Source organism: Ranitomeya imitator, chromosome 2 (assembly GCF_032444005.1).
Source record: "Ranitomeya imitator isolate aRanImi1 chromosome 2, aRanImi1.pri, whole genome shotgun sequence".
Lineage (NCBI taxonomy): Eukaryota > Metazoa > Chordata > Amphibia > Anura > Dendrobatidae > Ranitomeya > Ranitomeya imitator.
The window spans coordinates 220448583-220473793 of NC_091283.1; the positions used below are offsets into that span (position 1 = coordinate 220448583).

Here is a 25211-nt window from a genome sequence, read left to right on the forward strand (position 1 = left end):
ACACAGGTATATACTATATACAGGAGATGACACAGGTATATACTATATACAGGAGGAGATAACATACAGGTATATACTATATACAGGGGAGATGACACACAGGTATATACTATATACAGGAGATGACACACATGTATATACTATATACAGGAGGAGATGACACACAGATATATACGATATACAGGAGGAGATGGAGCAGAACAATATTGTATCATACAATTATTAGGTTCTGTAGAAGGACGTAGATCTGGGGATTTATTATGATGGAATATAGGCTGAACTGGATGGACAAATGTCTTTTTTCGGCCTTACTAACTATGTTACTATGTTACTATGTTACTATGACACACATGTATATAATATATACAGTAGGAGATGACACACAGATATATACTATATACAGGAGGAGATGACACACAGGTATATACTATATACAGGGGAGATGAGACACACATATATATATATATATATATATATATATATATATATATATATATACTATATACAGGGGAGATGACACACAGGTATATACTGTACACAGGAGGAGATGACACACAGGTATATTCTATATACAGGGGAAATGACACACACATATATACTATATAAAGGGGAGATGACACACAGGTATATACTATATACAGGAGGAGATGACACACAGATATATACTATATACAGGAGGAGATGTGTTATGGCTGGCAATCAGGCAACACAGCGTGCAGTAATCAGCGCACATACAGAGATCTGGCAATAACCAAAAACAATAGGACGAGCTCTGAGACGTGGAATCTCTGTAGACTTCAGTACCTGATCTATCCTCACACAACTATAAGCAGCAGTGGATTGCGCCTATCACTACCTATGCAACTCGGCACTGCCTGAGGAGCTGACTAGCCTGAAGATAGAAATACAAGCCTGACTTACCTCAGAGAAATACCCCAAAGGAATAGGCAGCCCCCCACATATAATGACTGTTAGCAAGATGAAAAGACAAACGTAGGAATGAAATAGATTCAGCAAAGTGAGGCCCGATATTCTAGACAGAGTGAGGATAGCAAAGAGAACTATGCAGTCTACAAAAAACCCTAAAACGAAAACCACGCAAAGGGGCAAAAAGACCCACCGTGCCGAACTAACAGCACGGCGGTGCACCCCTTTGCTTCTCAGAGCTTCCAGCAAAAGTTAATAGCAAGCTGGACAGAAAAAACAGAAAACAAACTAGAAGCACTTATCTAGCAGAGCAGCAAGCCCAAGGAAAGAGGCAGTAGCTCAGATCCAACACTGGAACATTGACAAGGAGCAAGGAAGACAGACTCAGGTGGAGCTAAATAGCAAGGCAGCCAACGAGCTCACCAAAACACCTGAGGGAGGAAGCCCAGAGACTGCAATACCACCTGTGACCACAGAAGTGAACTCAGCCACAGAATTCACAACAGTACCCCCCCCTTGAGGAGGGGTCACCGAACCCTCACCAGAACCCCCAGGCCAACCAGGATGAGCCACATGAAAGGCACGAACAAGATCTGGGGCATGGACATCAGAGGCAAAAACCCAGGAATTATCTTCCTGAGCATAACCCTTCCATTTGACCAGATACTGGAGTTTCCGTCTAGAGACACGAGAATCCAAAATCTTCTCCACAATATACTCCAATTCCCCCTCCACCAAAACAGGGGCAGGAGGCTCCACAGATGGAACCATAGGTGCCACGTATCTCCTCAACAACGACCTATGGAATACATTATGTATGGAAAAGGAGTCTGGGAGGGTCAGACGAAAAGACACCGGATTGAGAATCTCAGAAATCCTATACGGACCAATAAAACGAGGTTTAAATTTAGGAGAGGAAACCTTCATAGGAATATGACGAGAAGATAACCAAACCAGATCCCCAACACCAAGTCGGGGTCCCACACGGCGTCTGCGATTAGCGAAAAGCTGAGCCTTCTCCTGGGACAAGGTCAAATTGTCCACTACCTGAGTCCAGATCTGCTGCAACCTGTCCACCACAGAATCCACACCAGGACAGTCCGAAGACTCAACCTGTCCTGAAGAGAAACGAGGATGGAACCCAGAATTGCAGAAAAATGGAGAGACCAAGGTAGCCGAGCTGGCCCGATTATTAAGGGCGAACTCAGCCAACGGCAAAAATGACACCCAATCATCCTGGTCAGCGGAAACAAAACATCTCAGATATGTTTCCAAGGTCTGATTGGTTCGTTCGGTCGGCCATTAGTCTGAGGATGGAAGGCCGAGGAGAAAGATAGGTCAATGCCCATCCTACCACAAAAGGCTCGCCAGAACCTCGAGACAAACTGGGAACCTCTGTCAGAAACAATATTCTCAGGAATGCCATGTAAACGAACCACATGCTGGAAGAACAAAGGCACCAAATCAGAGGAAGGCAATTTAACCAAGGGCACCAGATGGACCATTTTAGAAAAGCGATCACAGACCACCCAAATGACCGACATTTTTTGAGAAACGGGAAGGTCAGAAATGAAATCCATCGAAATATGTGTCCAAGGCCTCTTCGGGACTGGCAAGGGCAAAAGCAACCCACTGGCACGTGAACAGCAGGGCTTAGCCCTAGCACAAATACCACAGGACTGCACAAAAGCACGCACATCCCGTGACAGAGATGGCCACCAGAAGGATCTAGCAACCAACTCCCTGGTACCAAAGATTCCTGGATGACCGGCCAGCACCGAACAATGAAGTTCAGAGATAACTTTACTAGTCCACCTATCAGGGACGAACAGTTTCTCGGCCGGACAACGATCAGGTTTATTAGCCTGAAATTTCTGCAACACTCTCCGCAAATCAGGGGAGATGGCAGACACAATGACTCCTTCCTTGAGGATACTCGCCGGCTCAGATAACCCCGGAGAGTCGGGCACAAAACTCCTAGACAGAGCATCCGCCTTCACATTTTTAGAGCCCGGAAGGTATGAAATCACAAAATCAAAACGAGCAAAAAATAACGACCAACGGGCCTGTCTAGGATTCAAGCGCTTGGCAGACTCAAGATAAGTAAGGTTCTTATGATCAGTCAAAACCACCACGCGATGCTTAGCACCCTCAAGCCAATGACGCCACTCCTCGAATGCCCACTTCATGGCCAGCAACTCTCGGTTGCCCACATCATAATTACGCTCAGCAGCAGAAAATTTCCTGGAAAAGAAAGCACATGGTTTGAACACTGAGCAACCAGAACCTCTCTGTGACAAAACCGCCCCTGCACCAATCTCAGAAGCATCAACCTCGACCTGGAACGGAAGAGAAACATCAGGTTGACACAACACAGGGGCACAGCAAAAACGACGCTTCAACTCCTGAAAAGCTTCCACGGCAGCAGAAGACCAATTAACCAAATCAGCACCCTTCTTGGTCAAATCGGTCAATGGTCTGGCAATGCTAGAAAAATTACAGATGAAGCGACGATAAAAATTAGCAAAGCCCAGGAATTTCTGCAGACTTTTTAGAGATGTCGGCTGAGTCCAATCCTGGATGGCCTGAACCTTAACCGGATCCATCTCGATAGTAGAAGGGGAAAAGATGAACCCCAAAAATGAAACTTTCTGCACACCGAAGAGACACTTTGATCCCTTCACGAACAAGGAATTAGCACGCAGTACCTGGAAAACCATTCTGACTTGCTTCACATGAGACTCCCAATCATCTGAGAAGATCAAAATGTCATCCAAGTAAACAATCAAGAATTTATCCAGATACTCACGGAAAATGTCATGCATAAAAGACTGAAAAACAGATGGAGCATTGGCAAGTCCGAACGGCATCACCAGATACTCAAAATGACCCTCGGGCGTATTAAATGCCGTTTTCCATTCATCTCCCTGCCTGATTCTCACCAGATTATACGCACCACGAAGATCAATCTTAGTAAACCAACTAGCCCCCTTAATCCGAGCAAACAAGTCAGAAATCAATGGCAAGGGATACTGAAACTTAACAGTGATCTTATTAAGAAGGCGGTAATCAATACACGGTCTTAGCGAACCATCCTTCTTGGCTACAAAAAAGAACCCTGCTCCCAATGGTGACGACGATGGGCGAATATGTCCCTTCTCCAGGGACTCCTTCACATAACTGCGCATAGCGGTGTGTTCAGGTACGGACAAATTAAATAAACGACCCTTAGGGAATTTACTACCAGGAATCAAATCGATAGCACAATCACAATTCCTATGCGGAGGTAGGGCATCAGACTTGGACTCTTCAAATACATCCTGAAAGTCCGACAAGAACTCTGGGATGTCAGAAGGAATGGATGACGAAATAGACAAAAATGGAACATCACCATGTACTCCCTGACAACCCCAGCTGGTTACCGACATAGAGTTCCAATCCAATACTGGATTATGGGTTTGTAGCCATGGCAAAATACGATGACAAAGAGCACATTAAGGTAATGGACAAAAGGAATTTGGACTGTACAGTACCAATAACGGCAGAGCTATCGAACCGCCTAGTGCGTTTAGGACAATTAGAAATAGCATGAGTAGAATCACCACAATAGAAACACAGTCTGTTCAGACGTCTGTGTTCTTGCCGTTCTACTTTAGTCATAGTCCTGTCGCACTGCATAGGCTCAGGTTTACTCTCAGACAATACCGCCAGATGGAATAGGCAGCCCCCCACATATAATGACTGTTAGCAAGATGAAAAGACAAACGTAGGAATGAAATAGATTCAGCAAAGTGAGGCCCGATATTCTAGACAGAGCGAGGATAGCAAAGAGAACTATGCAGTCTACAAAAAACCCTAAAACGAAAACCACGCAAAGGGGCAAAAAGACCCACCGTGCCGAACTAACAGCACGGCGGTGCACCCCTTTGCTTCTCAGAGCTTCCAGCAAAAGTTAATAGCAAGCTGGACAGAAAAAAACAGAAAACAAACTAGAAGCACTTATCTAGCAGAGCAGCAAGCCCAAGGAAAGATGCAGTAGCTCAGATCCAACACTGGAACATTGACAAGGAGCAAGGAAGACAGACTCAGGTGGAGCTAAATAGCAAGGCAGCCAACGAGCTCACCAAAACACCTGAGGGAGGAAGCCCAGAGACTGCAATACCACCTGTGACCACAGAAGTGAACTCAGCCACAGAATTCACAACAGAGATGACACACAGGTATATACTATATACAGGAGGAGATGACACACATATATATACCATATACAGGAGGAGTTGACACACAGGTATATACTATATACAGGGGAGATGAGACACACATATATACTATATACAGGGGAGATGACACACAGGTATATACTGTACACAGGAGGAGATGCCACACTGGTATATACTATATACAGGGGAGATGACATACAGGTATATACTATATACAGGGAAGATAACACACAGGTATATACTATATACAGGGGAGATGACACACAGATATCTACTGTATACAGGAGGAGATGACACACAGGTATATACTATATACAGGGGAGATGACATACAGGTACATACTATATACGGGGGAGATGACACACAGGTATATACTATATACAGGAAGAGATGGCACACAGGTATATACTATATACAAGAGGAGATGACACATAGGTATATACTATATACAGAGGAGATGACACACATATATACTATATACAGGAGGAGATGACACACAGATATATACTATATACAGGAGGAGATGACATACAGGTACATATATACAGGAGGAGATGACACACAGGTATATACTATATACAGGAGGAGATGAGACACGTATATACTATATACAGGAAGAGATGACATACAGATATATACTATATAAAAGAGGAGATGACACATAGGTATATAGAGGAGGAGATGACATACAGCAGGTATATACTATATACAGGGGAGATGACATACAGGTATATACTATATACAGGAGATGACATACAGGTATATACTATATATAGGTGGAGATTACATACAGGTATATAGTAAATACAGAAGAGATGACATACAGGTATATACAATATACAGGAGGAGATGACATACAGCAGGTATATACTATTTACAGGGGAGATGACATACAGGTATATACTATATACAGGAGATGACATACAGGTGTATACTATATATAAGGGAGATGACAAACATGTATATACTGAGGGGAAAATGAGAGGTGTGAGGTGAAAATGAGAGGTGTGAGGTGAAAATGAGGGGTGTGAGGTGAAAATGAAAAGGTGTGAGTGCAAAATGAGGAGTGAGGGAAAATAGTGGAGTGATCGGAAAATGACAGATGTGAGGTCGAAATGACAAGTGTTAGGGGGAAATGAGAGGAGTGAGGGGGGAATGAGAGGAGTGAGGTGGAAAATAAGAGGAGTGAGGGGGAAAATGAGGTGTAAGGGAGAAAATGAGAGGCGTGATGGGGAAATAAGAGAAGTGAGGTGCTATAACTAACCACAGATATTTACTATGCCCAGGCAACGCCAGGCTCTTCAGCTAGTCCTTTATAAGCCTACAAGTATAGGATGTGAACATCAGCATTAACATGCCATCCACAAATAGTGTTTGTTAGGACCACTGCACTAGAAGATTAAGTCAGTGTTCTGCAGAACCAAACCATCACTTAGTCCTGGGGACTAAGCTCCACCTGTGGGAAGCCACACCATCCCTGCTGCCATAACATCATCCCCAGTGGACCCCTTTAAGCATCGTCAGTCATCCCTGACCAAATACCACAGGTGTCGTCACAAACAAACTTTATTCTTTATTCAAAACAACCCCTTTAAAGACCTTTCCTTTAACTTGAATGCCCAGGGCCACGGACCGGGTCATTGTCACCGTGACCACCTTTTTAACAACCACCATACCCGGCCCGAGTACCCCAAGGTCCTAGCGGGCACTCCATAGCAAAGGCTCCAACCCAGATGTGAACCAAGCCTTTCCCTTGCTTCTTCAACAAGCCAAGATCAAAAGTAATTAGATGTCTTTCTTTAAAATTAGTGGAACTTTTCCATAAGCCTCACTTGATATCTTCAAAAAATAAAGGTCTTAAAGGGAACCTGTCAGCAGTTTTGGCCGATATAAGATACGGCCATTGCCATTCAGGGCTTATTTGCAGCATTCTATAATGCTGTAGATAAGCCCCCGGTATGACCTGAAACATAACTTTTAGTATACTCACTTGGGGGATGGTACGGTCCGATGGGTGTCGCAGGTCCGGGTCTGGTGCCTCCCATCTTTTTGCGATGCCGCCCTCCTATTGCTTTATTGCTCCCCGGCATCGTGTTCCTGCGCAGGCGTACTTATCTGCCCTGTTGAGGGTAGAGTAAAGTCCTGCAGTGCGCAGGCACCGGGAAGGGTCAGAGAGGCCCAGCGCCTGCGCACTGCAGTACTTTGTTCTGCCCTCAACAGGGCAGATAAGTACGCCTGCGCAGGAACACGATGCCGGGGCAGGTAAGGAGTGCGATGCCAGGGACCTATGAAGCAACAGGACGGCATCGCAAGAAGATGGGAGGCTCCGGACCTGGACCTGCAACACCCATCGGACCGGACAGCCTCCCAGGGTGATTATAATAAAACTTATTTTTCTTATCTTTCAGGTCAGACTGGGGGCTTATCTACAGGATTATAGAATGTTGTAGATAAGCCCTGAAAGGCGGTGGCCGCAGCTAATATCGGCCAAAACTGCTGACAGGTTTGCCTTAAAGGTATTGGTACACATAGTCTACAGGAAAATGTCACAGAATTTCCACAAATATTTGTATTCCCTCCCGTAGAAGCCATTGTGAATCCTTGTGTCTTCAAGAATCTCATCTTGAAGCACCAGAAAGTAATGGTACAATAACCAATGCATTATTTTCTTTAAAATATATATATTAAAGGTTGCATTAATTTAGTTTATCACAAAGTTTTCAGAGACTGTTTTTACTTTTTCAGGAATGGCCTCAGCTGCGTCCAATATTCTGGCTCCTATCTATTCTTTACGAGACGAGCAGGAGACATTTCAGAGCCGTCTATCAAAGAACTTCTGACAGAGGAACAGACAAAGTCTGATCTCAGTGCTGTCCAGGTATTGGAATACTTAGACTCTTTTATACACTAAGTTATGGGGTTAGAGGGGTTGTCCACTTTGGGGGATGATTTATTTGTACTTAAATAAATATATTTTGTATGAAAATCATATTTTACAATTGGTTCTTAGTAAACACCTTGCACTGTGTGCCTCCGACACCTCTGAGGTTTTATACACCTCTGGCAATGACTGGATGAAAACTAAATTCAAGGAGTAAGATGTGTGTCCCAATAGTTTATCCATATAGTGTAATACTGAGGCTTTGTGCCACGTTTTCTGTCCAATACACATACATTAGGAAACGTGGGCTAGCCCTCATAGTCCCAAGAAAGATTCATTTATCAAAGATTTCCAACCAATTATGAACAAGGGAAAACCATAGAAAAAAGGTCATGTAGTCCAATGAGGACGGACTCAGTAACAGGTCAAGTACATATCAACGTCTTTATGTTTTTATCTATATAAGTATTTGTTTACTTGTTCGAAATTAATATTTGCATCTTCAAGACCTCAAAATCTCCTCATTTTCTACTTAAGATACTGTTGTACACAGAGATTTTTGGAAAAATGAGAATCCAGCAGCAAAAATTATAGCGTTAGGTTCACACCACGTTTTCTTCCTGTTCAGCCATCCATTGAGGGCTTCTGTCTGAAGACATGATGTTGGTCAGATATGCCACCAATGCATCCATTGATTTCAATGAGTGTCTGCTGAGAGGACGGAAAACTGCAAGAATTACTGTCATTAAAAAAACAGTGTTTCCCTCACCTTCCTAAAAAAAAATTGCACTTTGAAACCACCCTTACAGTGAATGTTACTGAAAATGTCTTCTGTAAATGAGGTTGATGCGACAATATTCATGTAGCTTGTACCTCCAATGGGAGTTCATGTTATTACAAAGAAATAAAGGAAAAGGGTCTGGGCACTCAAGCTCCTGGGTTCATGCAGGTCACAGGGAGTTAAAGGGTGTTAAAGGATTGGTCCCATGTTGTCTGATCAGGAACACATCGTTCCCCATGCAGCCAACTTCCTAATTGCTGGGGGAGGGGAACTCCTGTTTGATTGACAGTTGATTAGCATTTTGCTCCACCGCTATCCTGAATATCTCTCTCTCTGCTGCTATATGAGACTGCTTTGCCTCTGTTGCATCAGAACTGTAGTGGCGCCCGCATTGGCTGATAAAAGGAGACAAAAGTGTTTCCCAACAATGCCAGCCAGGTTCGGACCAGTGCTTACAAGCCCTTGGAAAGAGTGTGAAGCACTTTTCGTGCTTGGTCAGTGCTCATAATGATCGGCCAGTGTCCATAATGATCGGCCAATGCTCGTAATGGTAGGCCATTGATAGTAATGATCGGCCAATGCTCGTAATGATCATCCAATGCTCGTAATGATCAGCCAATGCTCGTAATGATTGGCCAATGCTCATAATGATCGGCTAATGCTTGTAATGATCGGCCAATGCTCATAATGATTGGCCAATGCTCGTAATGATAGGCCATTGATAGTAATGATCGGCCAATGCTCGTAATGATCAGCCAATGCTCGTAATGATTGGCCAATGCTCATAATGATCGGCTAATGCTCGTAATGATTGGCCAATGCTCGTAATGATCGGCCAATGCTCATAATCATTGGCGAATGCTCGTAATGATTGGCCAATGCTCGTAATGATCGGCCAATGCTCGTAATGATCTGATAATGCTAGTAATGATTGGCCAATGCTCGTAATGATCGGCCAATGCTCATAATGATTGGCCAATGCTCGTAATGATCAGCCAATGTTCATAATGATTTGCCAATGCTCATAATGATTGACCAATGCTCGTAATGATCGGCCAATGCTCGTAATGATCGGCCAATGCTTGTAATGATTGGCCAATGCTTGTAATGATTGGCTAATGCTCGTAATGATTGGCTGATGCTCGTAATGATTGGCCAATGCTCGAAATGATTGGCTAATGCTCGTAATGATTGGCCAGTGCTCATAATGATCAGCCAGTACTCATAATAATTGGCCAATGCTCGTAATGACTTGCCAGTGCTCATAAGCAATAAAAATGTAGCTTTTGTCTAATGTGTATAAATAAAATGCAATATTGTTATATACATAAGACAATAATTATATGGTATGGTTATAAAAGCATGTCCACTACTTTAACATTGATGGCTTTTCCATAGGATAGGTCATCAATGTCCAATCGGTGAGGGTGCGACACCTAGCACACCTACTGATCAGCTGTTTTTGGTGTCAAAGCCGTCCAGAAGTGCTCAGTTATAGTACTGCACAGCACCCTATGCTGAATAATGGCTGTGCCTGGATACTGCACAGCCGCCCTCTATTCAAATCAATAGGGGTGAATATGCAGTACCTGGTCGCGGACACTATTCCATCAACAAAGCTGTGCTGTACAACTCCTTAACCGGGCAGTTCTGGCTGCTGCTGACACCAAGAACAACTGAGAGGCGAGGGTGCGGGAGTCGCAACCCCACTGATCAGACATTGAAGACCTATCCTAAGGATAAACTATCAATGTTAATGTTAGAGTAGTGGACAAACTCTTTAACCTTAAACATGCAAAAAGGGAAAAGGATGTAGAGCAAAAAAAAAAGAAGCAAAGTACATTATATTTTTGTAAATGATACATTAAATCATTATTTTTGTCCTCTTTGTTTAAACAGTCATGTGATGTGGAATGGTGCTATGGAATGTGGTCAGCTGACCCCTCAGTCTGTACGTAAGGTCATCATTTTACGACATCCCGGAGTTGGCTTTGGATTTGTGGCTGGCAGTGCACGACCTGTTGTAGTACGATCTGTCATCTCAGGTGAAACTGGAATATCAGTAATTCAAGATTCCATATTTTTTGAGCCATTCAGTAGTGTTAAAATTCACTCAATCATTCATTCATTCTATCAGTCATTCATCCATTCATTGGTAAAATTGCAAATATATGTACAATGCTATGCAAAAGCTTAAAGTAAGAGTGCTTTAATAAATAGAAGTGTTCTTAAAATAATTTTATCAATTAATAAAAAGGAAAGTGAACGAATAAAAAAATAAATCTAATTCAAACAAATAATCGGTGTGACCACCCTTTGCCTTCAAAAAGGCATCAATTCATCTCAGTACACTTGTACTTGCACATGGGCTGTGAGTAAACTCAACAGGAAAGTCGTTTCCAACATCTTGGAGAACCACAAGTGTTCTGTGGATGTGTAAGGAGGTGGTGAGGATCCTCAGTGGTCCCTATTCTCCTTTATGTCAGGCACGTGTCCCCCATTCAGTGCTCTGATAGTTTGGCTATGTATCAACATATTACTGTTATGAACTACACTTTTCTTGCTGTACGTGTACTGTGTGATGTTTACCTGATTTCATGTCTTTGTATTATATTGCACTGCATTAAACATGACTAGTTCAAAGTAAGGGTTAACCAAAAAGGGGCTGGGTTAGCAGCCTGGAATAAGAAGCAACTTCCTGCTTCTGCAGCAGAGCCCAGGCAGGTTTGCCCATGGCAAGAGGTGCTCCTATGAGCATAATATACCCCTGGAGGGGAGAAAGTGCTGCTAAAGGACCGCTGAGTAGCTGGAACAGGCACTAGGACTAAGGAGGTGCCCTCCAAGAGACTGTTAGCTCCCAGGAGCCTAATGGGAGCTGCAGCTGCTGATGATGTGATAGACTTTGCTAGGGAATGCACAGGAAGTCACATCTCCTTCATTTCATCTTCAATAACCAAGGTTTCTACTGTTGGAACTGGTGCTTGCCATGTGATGCATATGGAGAATGCCATTCCTGTGTGGAGAGCATCCGAGTGCTGAGGGTAATTTGACTGTGCTACAGGGCTGGGACTTAAACTGTCTTTTCATGTGCAAGGGGCAGGGTTGCTCACTGACTGTGACCTAGTGGACACGCCCACGACTACCACCCCGGGCCACCTTGTTACAGATGTAGGCTATTACATCTGTTCATGTGATCCCAGACAGATTGGGTGTTGAGATCTGGGCTCAGAGCCAGATCATCACTTCCAGGACTACTTATTATTCTTTACTCTTAAGATAGATCTTAATGACATAGACAGAAAGTTTGGGGTCATTGTCCAGCTGCAGAAAAAATTTGAAGCCAATGAGAAGCCTACCTGATGGAAATGAATGATGAAAAAAGTTTATGTCCGGATTCTTCATAATTGAGGATACAAATAAATTGAAAACGTTAAGGGTCGTAAACTCAGAGGTTGGCCAAGGAAACTTAGTGCAGCAGATGAAAGCAAAATTGTTAGATGCCCAGAGCTCAGAATTGGGAGCAATCAAAAGGACCCAGCACCATCCGTCTACAGTTCAGAGAAGTTTTGCCAGAAGTGGTATTCATGGCAGAATTGCAGTCCAAAACCAAGGAAACAAGGCCTAATCTGTCTGAGATTACATGAAAAGATAGAAGGATTTGTGCAAGTGACAGCCACAGAAAATCTGTGGTTAGCTCTCTAATGTGTTTGAAGCAACCTCTCTGCCAAGTTCCTTCAAAAACTGTGTGCAAGTGTGCCTAGAGGAAATTATGCTTTGATGCTACTTTAAAGATAAAGGATGAAGATAGGAACAGATTGTGGATATCTCCCGCGCTGCTGTGTATGGAAGACGTCAAGTCTCAGTGATTTTTTCTAACATATGGTTTCTAATTAACACATTTCAAAATGTCAAGAGTTTCTTCTTCCTCAGTAAATGACCACATACAAGTATCAGACATTCAAGGCAGTTTAATGGAACGCTGTTTTTTAACCCCGTCTTTTTAAAACTATTAGGTTTTTAATTTTGTATTTATTTTGTATTTATTATTCTGCCTTCATATAGTAATATTTATATGCTAACACTGTGAGAATTTTACTAAATGAAAATAAGTGTTTCTTGTGAAAGTAAGTTTGTTGTTTTTATTCCTTAAAAGATGTTCCCAGTATTAGAACGTGATTGGGAGAGATCACCACCAGTAATCCTCACAAGTGCGTTTTACTGACTGAAGCCGTCCGCTCAGTAAAACACACTTGTGAGGAGTACTGGTGATCTCTCCCGCTCACGTTCTAATATCGGGAACATCTTTTAAGGAAGAAGAAGTGCTTGACACTTTGAAACGCGTTGAATAAAAACCACATGTTTTGAATAAATCGCTGAGATTTGACGTCTTCAGTACACAACTGAGCGGGAGACATCCACAAATTATTCTTCATACTCGGGGGTTTTATAAAAATGATTTTGAAATCATAAATCAGGTTAGTAGAATCTGATTAAGACATATAATTGTACGTCAGATAAGACCCTATTTGCGCTATTTTCTGCCTAGTATTTTACCAAAGATAAAGGACGGTCACACCGAATTTTATTTCATTTAGCTTAATCATTAGTTTATTTACTTTGCATTTTGATAATTGATAAAAATAAACTATTAACACTTCTATTTCTGGAAGTGTCTCACTGTGCAGCATTTTTCCCACTTCTGCCTAAAACCTTTGCACAGTACTATATATATCGTGCCTTGAAAAGTCTTCATACCGAGTGAAATTGTCCACATTTTTTCACGTTTTAGCATGTGGAAGATAGAACTTTTTGATCTAGAAGCAAAATGCAATTTGTGGCAGAAACCTGACACTACACATCACCCTGAAAACACCAACCCCACTGTCAAACTTGGTGGAGGCAGCATCATGCTGTGGGGAGGCTTTTCTTCAGCAGGGGCAGGGAAGCTGGTCAGAGTTGATAGGAAGATGGATGGAGCTAAATGTATGGCAATCCTGAAAGAAAGACTGCAGAAGACTTGAGATCGGGGCATAGATTCACCTTCCAGCAGGACAATAACCCTAAACACACTGCCAGAGCTACAATGGAGGGTTTAGATCACAGTGTATTCATGTTTGTGAATGGCCCAGTGTAGATGTCTCCATCCAATCTTACTGAGCGAGAGCAAAGCTGGAGAGATAGACCCCAAAAGTCTGCAGCAGTAAATACAGCAAAAGGTGGTCCTACAAAGTACTGACTCAGGTGGGCTGAATACAAATGCACCTCACAATATTCTGATTTTTCTTTTGAAAACACATAGAAAACCAATAATCATTTCCTTTACACTTCACAAATATGTGTTTCTTGGTGTTGGTACCACATAAAAGCCAAATGAAATACATTTACATCTGTGGGTGCAACATGAAAAAATGTGGAAGTTTTCACAGGGTATGAATACTTTTTCACTACACAGCGTGTATATATACTGTATGTATAAACATGCATAGTATATAAACACACTGATTAATATTTCCGATAAACCACCTCCTTGAGTGGACCATTCTCTTACCAGACCAGAGTTTTGTGCCAAATTCTTGTTCCACAATGCATTATGTACAGTACAGACCAAAAGTTTGGACACACCTCATGTAAAGATTTTTTTGTACTTCCATGACTATGAAAATTGTACATTCACACTGAGGCATCAAAACTATGAATTAACACATGTGGAATTATATACTTAACAAAAAAGTGTGAAACAACTGAAAATATGTCTTATATTCTAGGTTCTTCAAAGTAGCCACCTTTTGCTTTGATGACTGCTTTGCACACTCTTGGCATTCTCTTGATGAGCTTCAAGAGGTTGTCACCGGGAATGGTTTTCACTTCACAGGTGTGCCCTGTCAGGGTTAATAAGTGGGATTTCTTGACTTATAAATGGGGTTGGGACCATCAGTTGTGTTGTGCAGAAGTCTGGTGGATTCACAGCTGATAGTCCTACTGAATAGACTGTTAGAATTTGTATTATGGCAAGAAAAAAGCAGCTAAGTAAAGAAAAATGAGTGGCCATCATTACTTTAAGAAATGAAGGTCAGTCACTCCGAAAAATTGGGCAAATTTTGAAAGTGTCCCCAAGTGCAGTGGCAAAAACCATCAAGCACTACAAAGAAACTGGCTCACATGAGGATCACCTCAGGAAAGGAAGACCAAGAGTCACCTCTGCTTCTGAGGATACGTTTATCCGAGTCACCAGCCTCAGAAATCGCAGGTTAACAGCAGCTCAGATTAGAGACCAGGTCAATGCCACACAGAGTTCTACCAGCAGACACATCTCTACAACAACTGTTAAGAGGAGACTTTGTGCACCAGGCCTTCATGGTAAAATAGCTGCTAGGAAGCCACTGCTAAGGACAGGCAACAAGCAGAAGAGACTTGTTTGGACTAAAGATCACAAGGAATGGACATTAGACCAGAGGAAATCTGTGCTTTGGTCTGATGAGTCCAAATTTGAGATCTTTGGTTCCAACCACCGTGTCTTTGTGTGACGCAGAAAAGGTGAACGGATGGACTCTACATGCCTGGTTCCCACCGTGAAGCATGGAGGAGGTGGTGTGTTGGTGTAGGGGTGCTTTACTGGTGACACTGTTGGGGATTTATTCAAAATTGAAGGCATACTGAACCAGCATGGCTACCACAGCATCTTGCAGTGGAATGCTATTCCATCCGGTTTGCATTTAGTTGGACTGTCATTTATTTTTCAATAGGACAATGACCCCAAATACAGTACAGACCAAAAGTTTGGACACACATTCTCATTTTAAGATTTTTCTGTATTTTCATGTCTATGAAAATTGTAAATTCACACTGAAGACATCAAAACTATGAATTAACACAAGTGGAATTATATACTTAACAAAAAAGTGTGAAACAACTGAAATTATGTCTTATATTCTAGGTTCTTCAAAGTAGCCACCTTTTGCTTTGATGACTGCCTTGCACACTCTTTGCATTCTCTTGATGAGCTTCAAGAGGTAGTCACCGGGAATGGTCTTCCAACAATCTTGAAGGAGTTCCCAGAAATGCTTAGCACTTGTTGCCCTTTTGCCTTCACTCTGCGGTCCAGCTCACCCCAAACCATCTCGATTGGGTTCAGGTCTGGTGACTGTGGAGGCCAGGTCATCTGGCGTAGCACCCCATCACTCTCCTTCTTGGTCAAATAGCCCTTACACAGCCTGGAGGTGTGTTTGGGGTCATTGTGCTGTTGAAAAATAAATGATGGTCCAACTAAACACAAACCGGATGGAATAGCATGCCGCTGGAAGATGCTGTGGCAGCCATGCTGGTTCAGTATGCCTTCAATTTTGAATAAATCCCCAACAGTGTTACGAGCAAAGCACCCCCACACCATCACACCTCCTCCTCCATGCTTCACGGTGGGAACCAGGCATGTTGAGTCCATCCGTTCACCTTTTCTGTGTCGCACAAAGACACGGTGGTTGGAACCAAAGATCTCAATTTTGGACTCATCAGACCAAAGCACAAATTTCCACTGGTCTAATGTCCATTCCTTGTGTTCTTTAGCCCAAACAAGTCTCTTCTGCTTGTTGGCTGTCCTTAGCAGTGGATTCCTAGCAGCTATTTTACCATGAAGGCCTGCTGCACAACGTCTCCTCTTAACAGTTGTTGTAGAGATGTGTCTGCTGCTAGAACTCTGTGTGGCATTGACCTGGTCTCTAATCTGAGCTGCCGTTAACCTGCGATTTCTGAGGCTGGTGACTCGGATAAATTTATCCTCAGAAGCAGAGGTGACTCTTGGTCTTCCTTTCCTGGGGCGGTCCTCATGTGAGCCAGTTTCTTTGCAGCGCTTGATGGTTTTTGCAACTGCACTTGGGGACACTTTCAAAGTTTTCCCAATTTTTCAGACTGACTGACCTTCATTTCTTAAAGTAATGATGGCCACTTGTTTTTCTTTACTTAGCTGCTTTTTTCTTTCCATAATACAAATTCTAACAGTCTATTCAGTAGGACTATCAGCTGTGTATCCACCAGACTTCTGCACAACACAACTGATGGTCCCAACCCCATTTATAAGGCAAGAAATCCCACTTATTAAACCTGACAGGGCACACCTGTGAAGTGAAAACCATTCCCGGTGACGACCTCTTGAAGCTCATCAAGAGAATGCCAAGAGTGTGCAAAGCAGTTATCAAAGCAAAAGGTGGCTACTTTGAAGAACCTAGAATATAAGACATATTTTCAGTTGTATCACACTTTTTTGTTAAGTATATAATTCCACATGTGTTAGTTCATAGTTTTGATGCCTTCAGTGTGAATGTACAATTTTCATAGTCATGAAAATACAGAAAAATCTTTAAATGAGAAGGTGTGTCCAAACTTTTGGTCTGTTCTGTATATTGTTCATCTTCTGTGAGAAGGCCATTCATATAGATAACAACTTTTTAATACATGTTTGTCTATAATAAAGGTAAAGTGAAAGAGGCATTAGTTATATAGTACATTGAATGATGCTCATTCCTGATTTTAAATACTTTACATTTTTTAATATGTGTAAAAATGAGAATTTGACCCAATTTTTAATAAGAACCTTGTGCCAAATATTTCGTGTTGATCTGGGCACAAGACGTAACGGTGGCTGCGGAGTGAAATACAAAGTTTTCTTTTGTTTGTAATTTTGCCTCACTGTTACAGAGAGGAGAACAGGCAAATATTTGGCACCTGATGAGTTAACTTTAGTTAAAGGGGTTGTCCACGCTTTTCACAAAAGTCTGCATGCAGTCACTCTATTTGACTGGGGGCATGTATTTCTGTCTCCTGTGTGATGCTGACCAATCATAAGCAGGTAGCATCATAGAAGTGCCAAAGGAGCTGTGATGATGTCATCAGATGCCAAGAGTCCACAGGGCAAACTTTAAGCTTTCATTTACTAAGTACAGTCACTATTTTCTAACAGTATGCACTAATCATTACACTAACAATGCCTATCACTGTCTAATCTGCTCTATGTCCTAAACCCTAAATGATATCCTATACCTTCCCTATGCCTGAGCCGAGTACATGTTCCTCACAATAGGCCTTGCCTTTACAGCATTTATACAGCAGCATCAGTACATTACCACACTATAAATTAGTTACAACACATTTCATTAACAATGTCACTTAGTGCCTATAGAACTCAATGCAAATTCACATTGCTCACAAAATACAATCAAACCACGTCACAATCCATAATTAGATATACTCCTTTAAGATGTTGTTCTTAGGTGGAGAGGCATATGACATCTCCTGTCACATCCATTCCTTACAACTCCAGTTGAAAGGACCTGTGACCCTGTGGATCCTTGTCATGTGACCATGATGATATCATCATAGGCCCTTTTGCACTTCTACAGTGGAATGTAAAATTTTGGGTACCTCTGGTCAAAGTTGCTGTTATTGTGAACAACTAAGCAAGTTGAAGATGAAAGTTAACAGAAACAGTGGAGGTCAAGATAAGGTATGGAAGACCAAGCAAAATTTCAGCCAGAGGCTCGTAGGATTGCTAGAGAGACAAATCAGAACCCCTGCTTGTCTGCAAAAAGACCTTCAGAAAGATTTACTAGACTCTGGAGTTGTGCTACAATGTTCTACTGTTCAGAGACACCTGTACAAATATGACCTTCATGGCAGAGTAATCAGAAGAAAAGCAGTCCAGCGTCCCCACCATAACGTTCAGCATCAGAAGTATGCAAAAGAACATCTAAACAAGTGTAGAGACATGAGGGTCAGTGGAGGCTCTTGTGTTAGGGATCGAGTTCCCGCCTCTGTACAGGGGGAATCTTGGGCCATCTCCGCTGCGGTCTCCCATTCTTTTCCTGCCAGAGTGGAGCCTGCTTGGCAGAGGCGTCGGTCCCAGCATCTCGCTCAGTCTGACACTGTGCAAAGGGTTACTGCTGCCTTTCCAGCTTCTGCCATTGAAGCCAGTGCTGGGCAGCGGCGAGCAGACATCTTTGGGACTAAGTCCTACTTTTCCCCTTCTGAGCATGCCCAGAGTAAGATCTCTCTTTGGAGATCAAGGGTCACATGCTCAGGTACTGCAGCAACTCCCATTGGTCCTCTAGGAAGGTCCTGAAGTTGCTCAAGTTCTGTGGCAGCCTCTCATTGGTCCTACTGGGAAGGTCCTAAAGTTGCTGCAGCTATAAAAGGTTTGCATGACCGCACGGCCATGCGCTAGTATTGATCCTTGTTATGTGCTTTGTGCTAGTGTGGTCATGTATGCCTGTGGTCAGGGTCGGCTGTAAAAGCCATTAGAATACCGGCATCTCCGGTCAGGAGTTTGGTTGCATGTATTCAGGGCCCGGCTGAAATAAGCTACTAGAATACCGGCTCCTCCGGTGAGGAATTGGTTGTGTGCTTTCCTGACTGCATGACCACTGACTGCTATCTGCTCAGCAGTTATCTGTGTGCTCCTGTGAGCTTAACAGGACACAGTGCTTTTCTATATCAGCGACTGTGAGGTAACAGAGTTCACGTATACTGCCATATAGTGCCATTTACTAGCAGCAGGTTCCTCCTGCACGGTGGACCCCGGGCTGCGAACGCACCAATAACTTCATCTATTTACTCGGTGCGTTCCGCTAGCCCTAACATCTTGTATGCTTGCCTGGCTGTCTTTAGATAAACTGCATGGACCAGGGCTCATCCCTCTGAACAAGCGCACTCCATCCCATGCCAGAATACTACTCAGACAACAGATGTTAAGGGTAACATACCACAATAATAATTTATTGGATCACCAACAGTCAACAACATATAGTACAGTCCCAGGAAGTACAAACGATGGTGGAAATTACAGTCTCACCCTTCCGCTACTTTGCCAGAAATTTGAACATCTGCATCTTCGGGCTTTCACGGCCAACTACCCCAACCAGTGGTAGCTCGCTTTTGGTGGACACCCACAGAGAGAAGGCAGCGGCAAGCTTAGGAAGCTGATAGAGTACATTGATGTATTTGGCCAGGTGATCTGATTGTCCCAATCTGGATTCTCCAAACTTCTTTGACAGTTTAGCGATGGTCAATGGAGCTGATCTTTATTCCTACAGCTGGGGTCGTGGTCTCTTAAGGTGACATCCTGTAGAGTGTCAAGTCTGTTTGAGCCATGGTGTCTTGGCTACCGTCTTGAAGAGTCTCTCAAAACAGTTAAAAATGTTATAGTACACAATTCTTATTCAGGCATTTTTCCACAGGATTGGGGAAGATGTGAGGAGGTCATCTCTCATTGTTCAAATAACCTGCATAGTTTGTCCTTCAATATCTGCAGAACAAGCTTCATGGACTGAGTTTGTCCAATTTTCTTTGTCTTTGTTTCTAAAGGATAGTTGAACAATAAGCTGCAAGGACCGATGCAAAAGGTAAACAGAAACTGTTCAATAATTCAGAAACGACAATTCAATATACAACAAGAGTCAATGTTCAGACTCTTATCAACATGACTTTGCGCCTCGTACATATAGGTCTGACATAATTAAGAATAAATGCTGCGTCATCGCACAAGCCTTATGCATTTTGAAAACAAGTCCTTTGGACTGATGAGGATAAAAGAGAACTATTTGGCCACAATGATCAAAGGTATGTGTGGAGAATAAAGGGCACAGAATTTAAGGAAAAGAACATCTCATTAACCATTAAGAATGGAGGTGGAGCAATCATGCTTTTGGGTTGTGTTACAGCCAATGGCCCGAGGAACATTTCACGAGTAGAGGGAAGAATGGATTTACTGAAATTTCAACAAATCCTTGATGCAAACATAAAACCATCTGTTAAAAAGCTGAAGTTGAAAAGAGGATAGCTTCTACAAGTGCATAATATTATGAACAACTCGTCAAAATCCACAATAGACCTCAAAAGGCACTAGCTGAAAGTTTTACTATGGCCCTCACAGTCCCCTGATCTGAACATCATTTAAAATCTGTAGCTAGACCTCAAAATAGCAGAGGATGCAAGTTAACCCAGGAATCTCACAGAACTGGAAGAATTTTCCAAGGAAGAATGGAATAAAATCCCTCAAGCAAAAATTGAAAGACTCTTGTCTGGGTACAAACAGGGTTTACAGGCTGTGATACTTTCAAAAAGGGGTGCTACTTGGTACTAATCATGGAGGGTGCCCAAACTTTTGCATTACTGATTTTCTTGTAGGAATTTTTAAAACATAAGAGATGAAAAAATATATTTTTTGCCTAAAATACAAAGGAAATGTGTCATCTTTAACTTTAGGTTTTCTAGACATCATTTCATCTTCAACTTGCTTAGCTGTTTACAATAACCCTAATTTTACCCAGGCTGGCTGAAACTTTTACATGCCACTGTATGTTGCTGCTAGCTTATTATTGGTTAGCATCATACAGGAGGCAGAAGTACACACCCCCCAGTAAAAATTATCTAATAACATTCACTTAAACTTGACTAAAGTTACCTCATTAGGTGCCAAATATTTGATTGGAAATATCTCTGCAATGAAGTGGCAAAATAAAAAAAAATAAAAACATTTTATTCTGCCAATAATGCATGAAAACTTTGGTGAAAGGTTTTGTGGACTGTAAGTAAGGAGTCCAACCACTCACATCACATTGATACCAAAGGTGTCCTTATGCTGTTTCATTATTGTCTGTATGCTTAAATAATAGGTGACTGTAAAATGTGACGCAGGGACCTTGTTTCAGAGGTCAGGCCTCCACCTATGTACAGAGAATAAGCAATACGAATGTATCTGTCCCTCTATATGTAATGGTACATTTACATGAGGAAAAAGGGCACATGACTGTTCATAGAAGCACTTTTTCCCAATTTTCTGTTGGTGTAAACATGCTGGCCATCACCCAACATGAGCTTGTTCATTGATTGATTAGATCATTTATGTTACCCCAAAAAAACAATTGTTATCAGCAGCACATCACCACCATGTGAACAGTGTCTCTGCCGCCGATAACATCACACTGTATGAGGACAGAATAATTGCAAGATTGATCAAACTCATTTAAAAGCTTAAAGCATTTAACTATAGTCCTCAACAATAAAAATGCAACATCGGGAAGAAAAAGTTGTGGCGTTATGGAAATCCCCGGACGGATAGACGTGTTTTTGATCTGCAAATGATGAACAAATGAAAATAGCATTTTAAAAACATCTGTTTATTCATTATCAGCCACATACAGAAATCTCCGCACTATCAACCTTGGCTGCTATTGATGAGGATATTATTGGTTGTGTAAGGAATGTTCCGTCACTGAATGAAAATGGGCAAATCACCAGGAGCTGCCGCTGGCAGCTGCCTCCACAATTACCGACCCAGGATGTCCCAGATGTGCTCAATGTGAGACAAGTATGAAGATGCTGTCGGCCATGATCTTACATTTAAGCCATGTAGACTGCACATAGCAGCACGATGAACGTGTGACCTGGAATCGTGTTGAGAACAGTCTACTGGGACACTTTGGAGACATTGCCATCTCACCGGTTCCATGACTATATCAAGTAACGCCGAGCTGCTTCTGTGCCTCAAATAAGGCTAAAGGAATCTGCTACTGTTCATTATGTCACCGTACATCATAATTCTGGAAATTGGACTGGTCATTGGTCATTGGACTGGTCATCAAATGTAGGTCATTCCTCTTTAGCAACCAGTCACGAGTTTATCTTGGAAGCAATAATCAACAAAGATTGGGCTTGAGACCATATGATCACAACACAACACCGGGCTGCATGGTGATCGGGTGACTGTAAGCAGACTGTGTAATCTAAACATGCTGTTATGGTCTGCAGCATCCCCGGACTTGTCTCCAACCTATCACATCTTGGACATCAGTAGCCAGCGATAGCACGCAAAGCTTCCAGCAGAAGATCTTGGTGATTTGCCCAAGTGCATTCAACGTGGCAGACCAATCATTTGAGACCCATTCAAAGGGTTGTTTGGTCCAAATTGATAAGTCTGCAGTCACTCTGTGTGACTGGAGACTTATGAATCTTCCCAGCGCACTGGGCGTTGCGGGGTTTCACTTGTTTCTGACCAGAGGGTATGTAATATTATTATTATTATTATTATACATTTTTATAGCGCCATTTATTCCATGGCACTTTACATGTGAATTCAGGGCAAATATAGACAAATACATTAAATTTGAGCAAAAAACAAGGCACACAGGTACATAAGGTACGAGGACCCTGCCCGCGAGGGCTCACAGTCTGCAGAGGATGGGTGAGGATACACTAGGAGAGGGTAGAGCTGGTGGTGTGGCGGTTCAGTAGGTTGAGGATCACTGCAGGCTGTAGGCTTATCGGAAGAGGTGAGTCTTCAGGTTTCTTTTGAAGGTTTGTATGGTAGGCGAGAGTCTGATGTGTTGGGGTAGAGAGTTCCAGAGTATGGGGGAAGTGTGGGAGAAGTCTTGGATGCGGTTGTGGGAAGAAGAGAAGAGAAGGAGGTCTTGAGAAGATCGGAGGTTGCGTGTAGATAGGTACCAGGAGACCATGTCACAGATGTATGGAGGAGATAGGTTGTGGATGGCTTTGTATGTCTGAGTAAGGCCGAGCCCTCTAGGCAACCATGCCCACTGGATGGCCATGTTACCAGACCGGACGCAACCTAACTCAATACAAGTGTACAGAGTGAGGTCACACCCAATAGACGGGCCTTGACCAAAAGTATGTACTGTAAAACGCCTACATAGGCTCTGGTCCCAGGTCAGAAAACAGTGATTCTCCGCAGCGCACAGTGTACACATTGGAGGGATTCATAAGTCTGCAGTCACACTCAGAGATTGAGAATCAGAGGTTTGAATATCACTTTATGGTTTATATTTATGTACTGACTTTGGCCAGTCCATGCACCATTAGTGATCTACTATACACAAGTCATTCAGGGCTTGGTCACATGGGCCAACAAACAATAATTGGGACAGAATGATGGTTAATGTGATTGTTCTCTCACTATAAAGTATCATATCATTAACAGCACATCCCCTTTTTACACTAAAGCAATGTGCTGCCGAGAAGAATTATTTTTTTTTACCAGCATAAACAGCATGTTGGCACAAGTGGATAATTAGGAACAAACGTTCATAGCATCACTTGACTGAGGATTATCTACGAGGACAGATACACCATTATAGTAACCAGTAAACAATAGTACTTTACAAAAATATCTACCGGCCTTTAGCTAATATATTACCAAGTAATAACGAGTGCATTATATTACCCCATAGTGCCAAGAATCACACTTTAATTGTCCAATTATTAAGCGCCTCTTACTCTACATGGGCTCTATATTGCTTCACGACGATTAATCTCCTGGCTATTATGGGATGAAACTGCAGCTGAGGTATGAGGAATGCAATGAGGAGTAGAGAGGAGTGTAACATTCATCTCAATTCAATGTCATTTGCTGTGAAAAGTTTTACATTTCCAGATGTGAACCTAAAATATTTTGGCCCCATTTCAACGTTGCTGTTTCTCCAGTTTTCTATAGTCATTTTCTATTTTGTAGTTGTGTCTTTTTGTCTTTACGTTTTTCATCATTTTATAAGTTGTCTTTCTTTTTTTTTAGCCTTTTTTTTAACTTTTCCTCAACAACTTTGCTTATCCAGATATTTTACAAATAATCAGATGCAATCTGCCTCTTCACGGAGGAATATGAGTTGAACTCTAGTGCAATCGACTGGAAGCAGCAATCCTAAAAATCAATATCGACCCTTTAATGAGCGTTGCCATGACTTAGGATAAGAAGCCAAGCATGACACTCTCTATGAAAAAATGAGTCGGAGCATAAGTTGGCATACATGCAAAGTGTCAGAGCATGTTCACACTGTAGCCATCTCACAGACAAAACCCAAGAAAAATCAAAAAGTGAGCAGATACCCTATAGTAAGTAAACAAGCAAATAGTAATAGTACATGCAAATAACATAGGGTACTTAGTTATCATCACTATTTTGATCAGAACAGTGTAACAGCCATCCCACCGTGTCAAGATGTACCCAGTCATGTCTCTAGTACAGTGGCTTGCATAAGTATTCACCCCTTCGCATTTTTCGTGTTTTGCTTCCTCACAATTTGGAATTTCAATGTTTTTTTGAGAGTTTGCATCAGTTCCTGTAAGGAACATGTCTACAACTGTGAACATTTGTTTTTCTTTTTATGTGAAGCAAACAATAAATAGGAGAAAATAACTGAAAACTTCAATGTTCATAACTATTCACCCCCCATAAAGTCAGTACTGTGTAGATCCTCCTTTTGTAGCAGTTGCAGCTGCAAGTCACTTTGGATTTGTCTCTATGAGCTTCCCACATCTGGCCACTGGGATATATGTCAATTAGTGATGAGCGAGTGCTAAAATTCCGAGCAAATCGTAATGCTCACATGCTCAACTCGAGTAATGA

General features: G+C 42.2%; 1 protein-coding gene across 1 annotated transcript in view; it reads left to right on the forward strand.

The window, feature by feature from the left end:
- The window catches only part of FRMPD3 (FERM and PDZ domain containing 3), a 427262-nt gene that overhangs the window by 183170 nt on the left and 218881 nt on the right, over nucleotides 1-25211 (forward strand). Inside the window, exons 3-4 of the mRNA XM_069748624.1 lie at nucleotides 7893-8025; nucleotides 10709-10854. Coding sequence (XP_069604725.1) covers nucleotides 10716-10854 — 139 coding nt within the window. The 5' untranslated portion in view covers nucleotides 7893-8025; nucleotides 10709-10715. The remainder of the gene's footprint in view (nucleotides 1-7892; nucleotides 8026-10708; nucleotides 10855-25211) is intronic.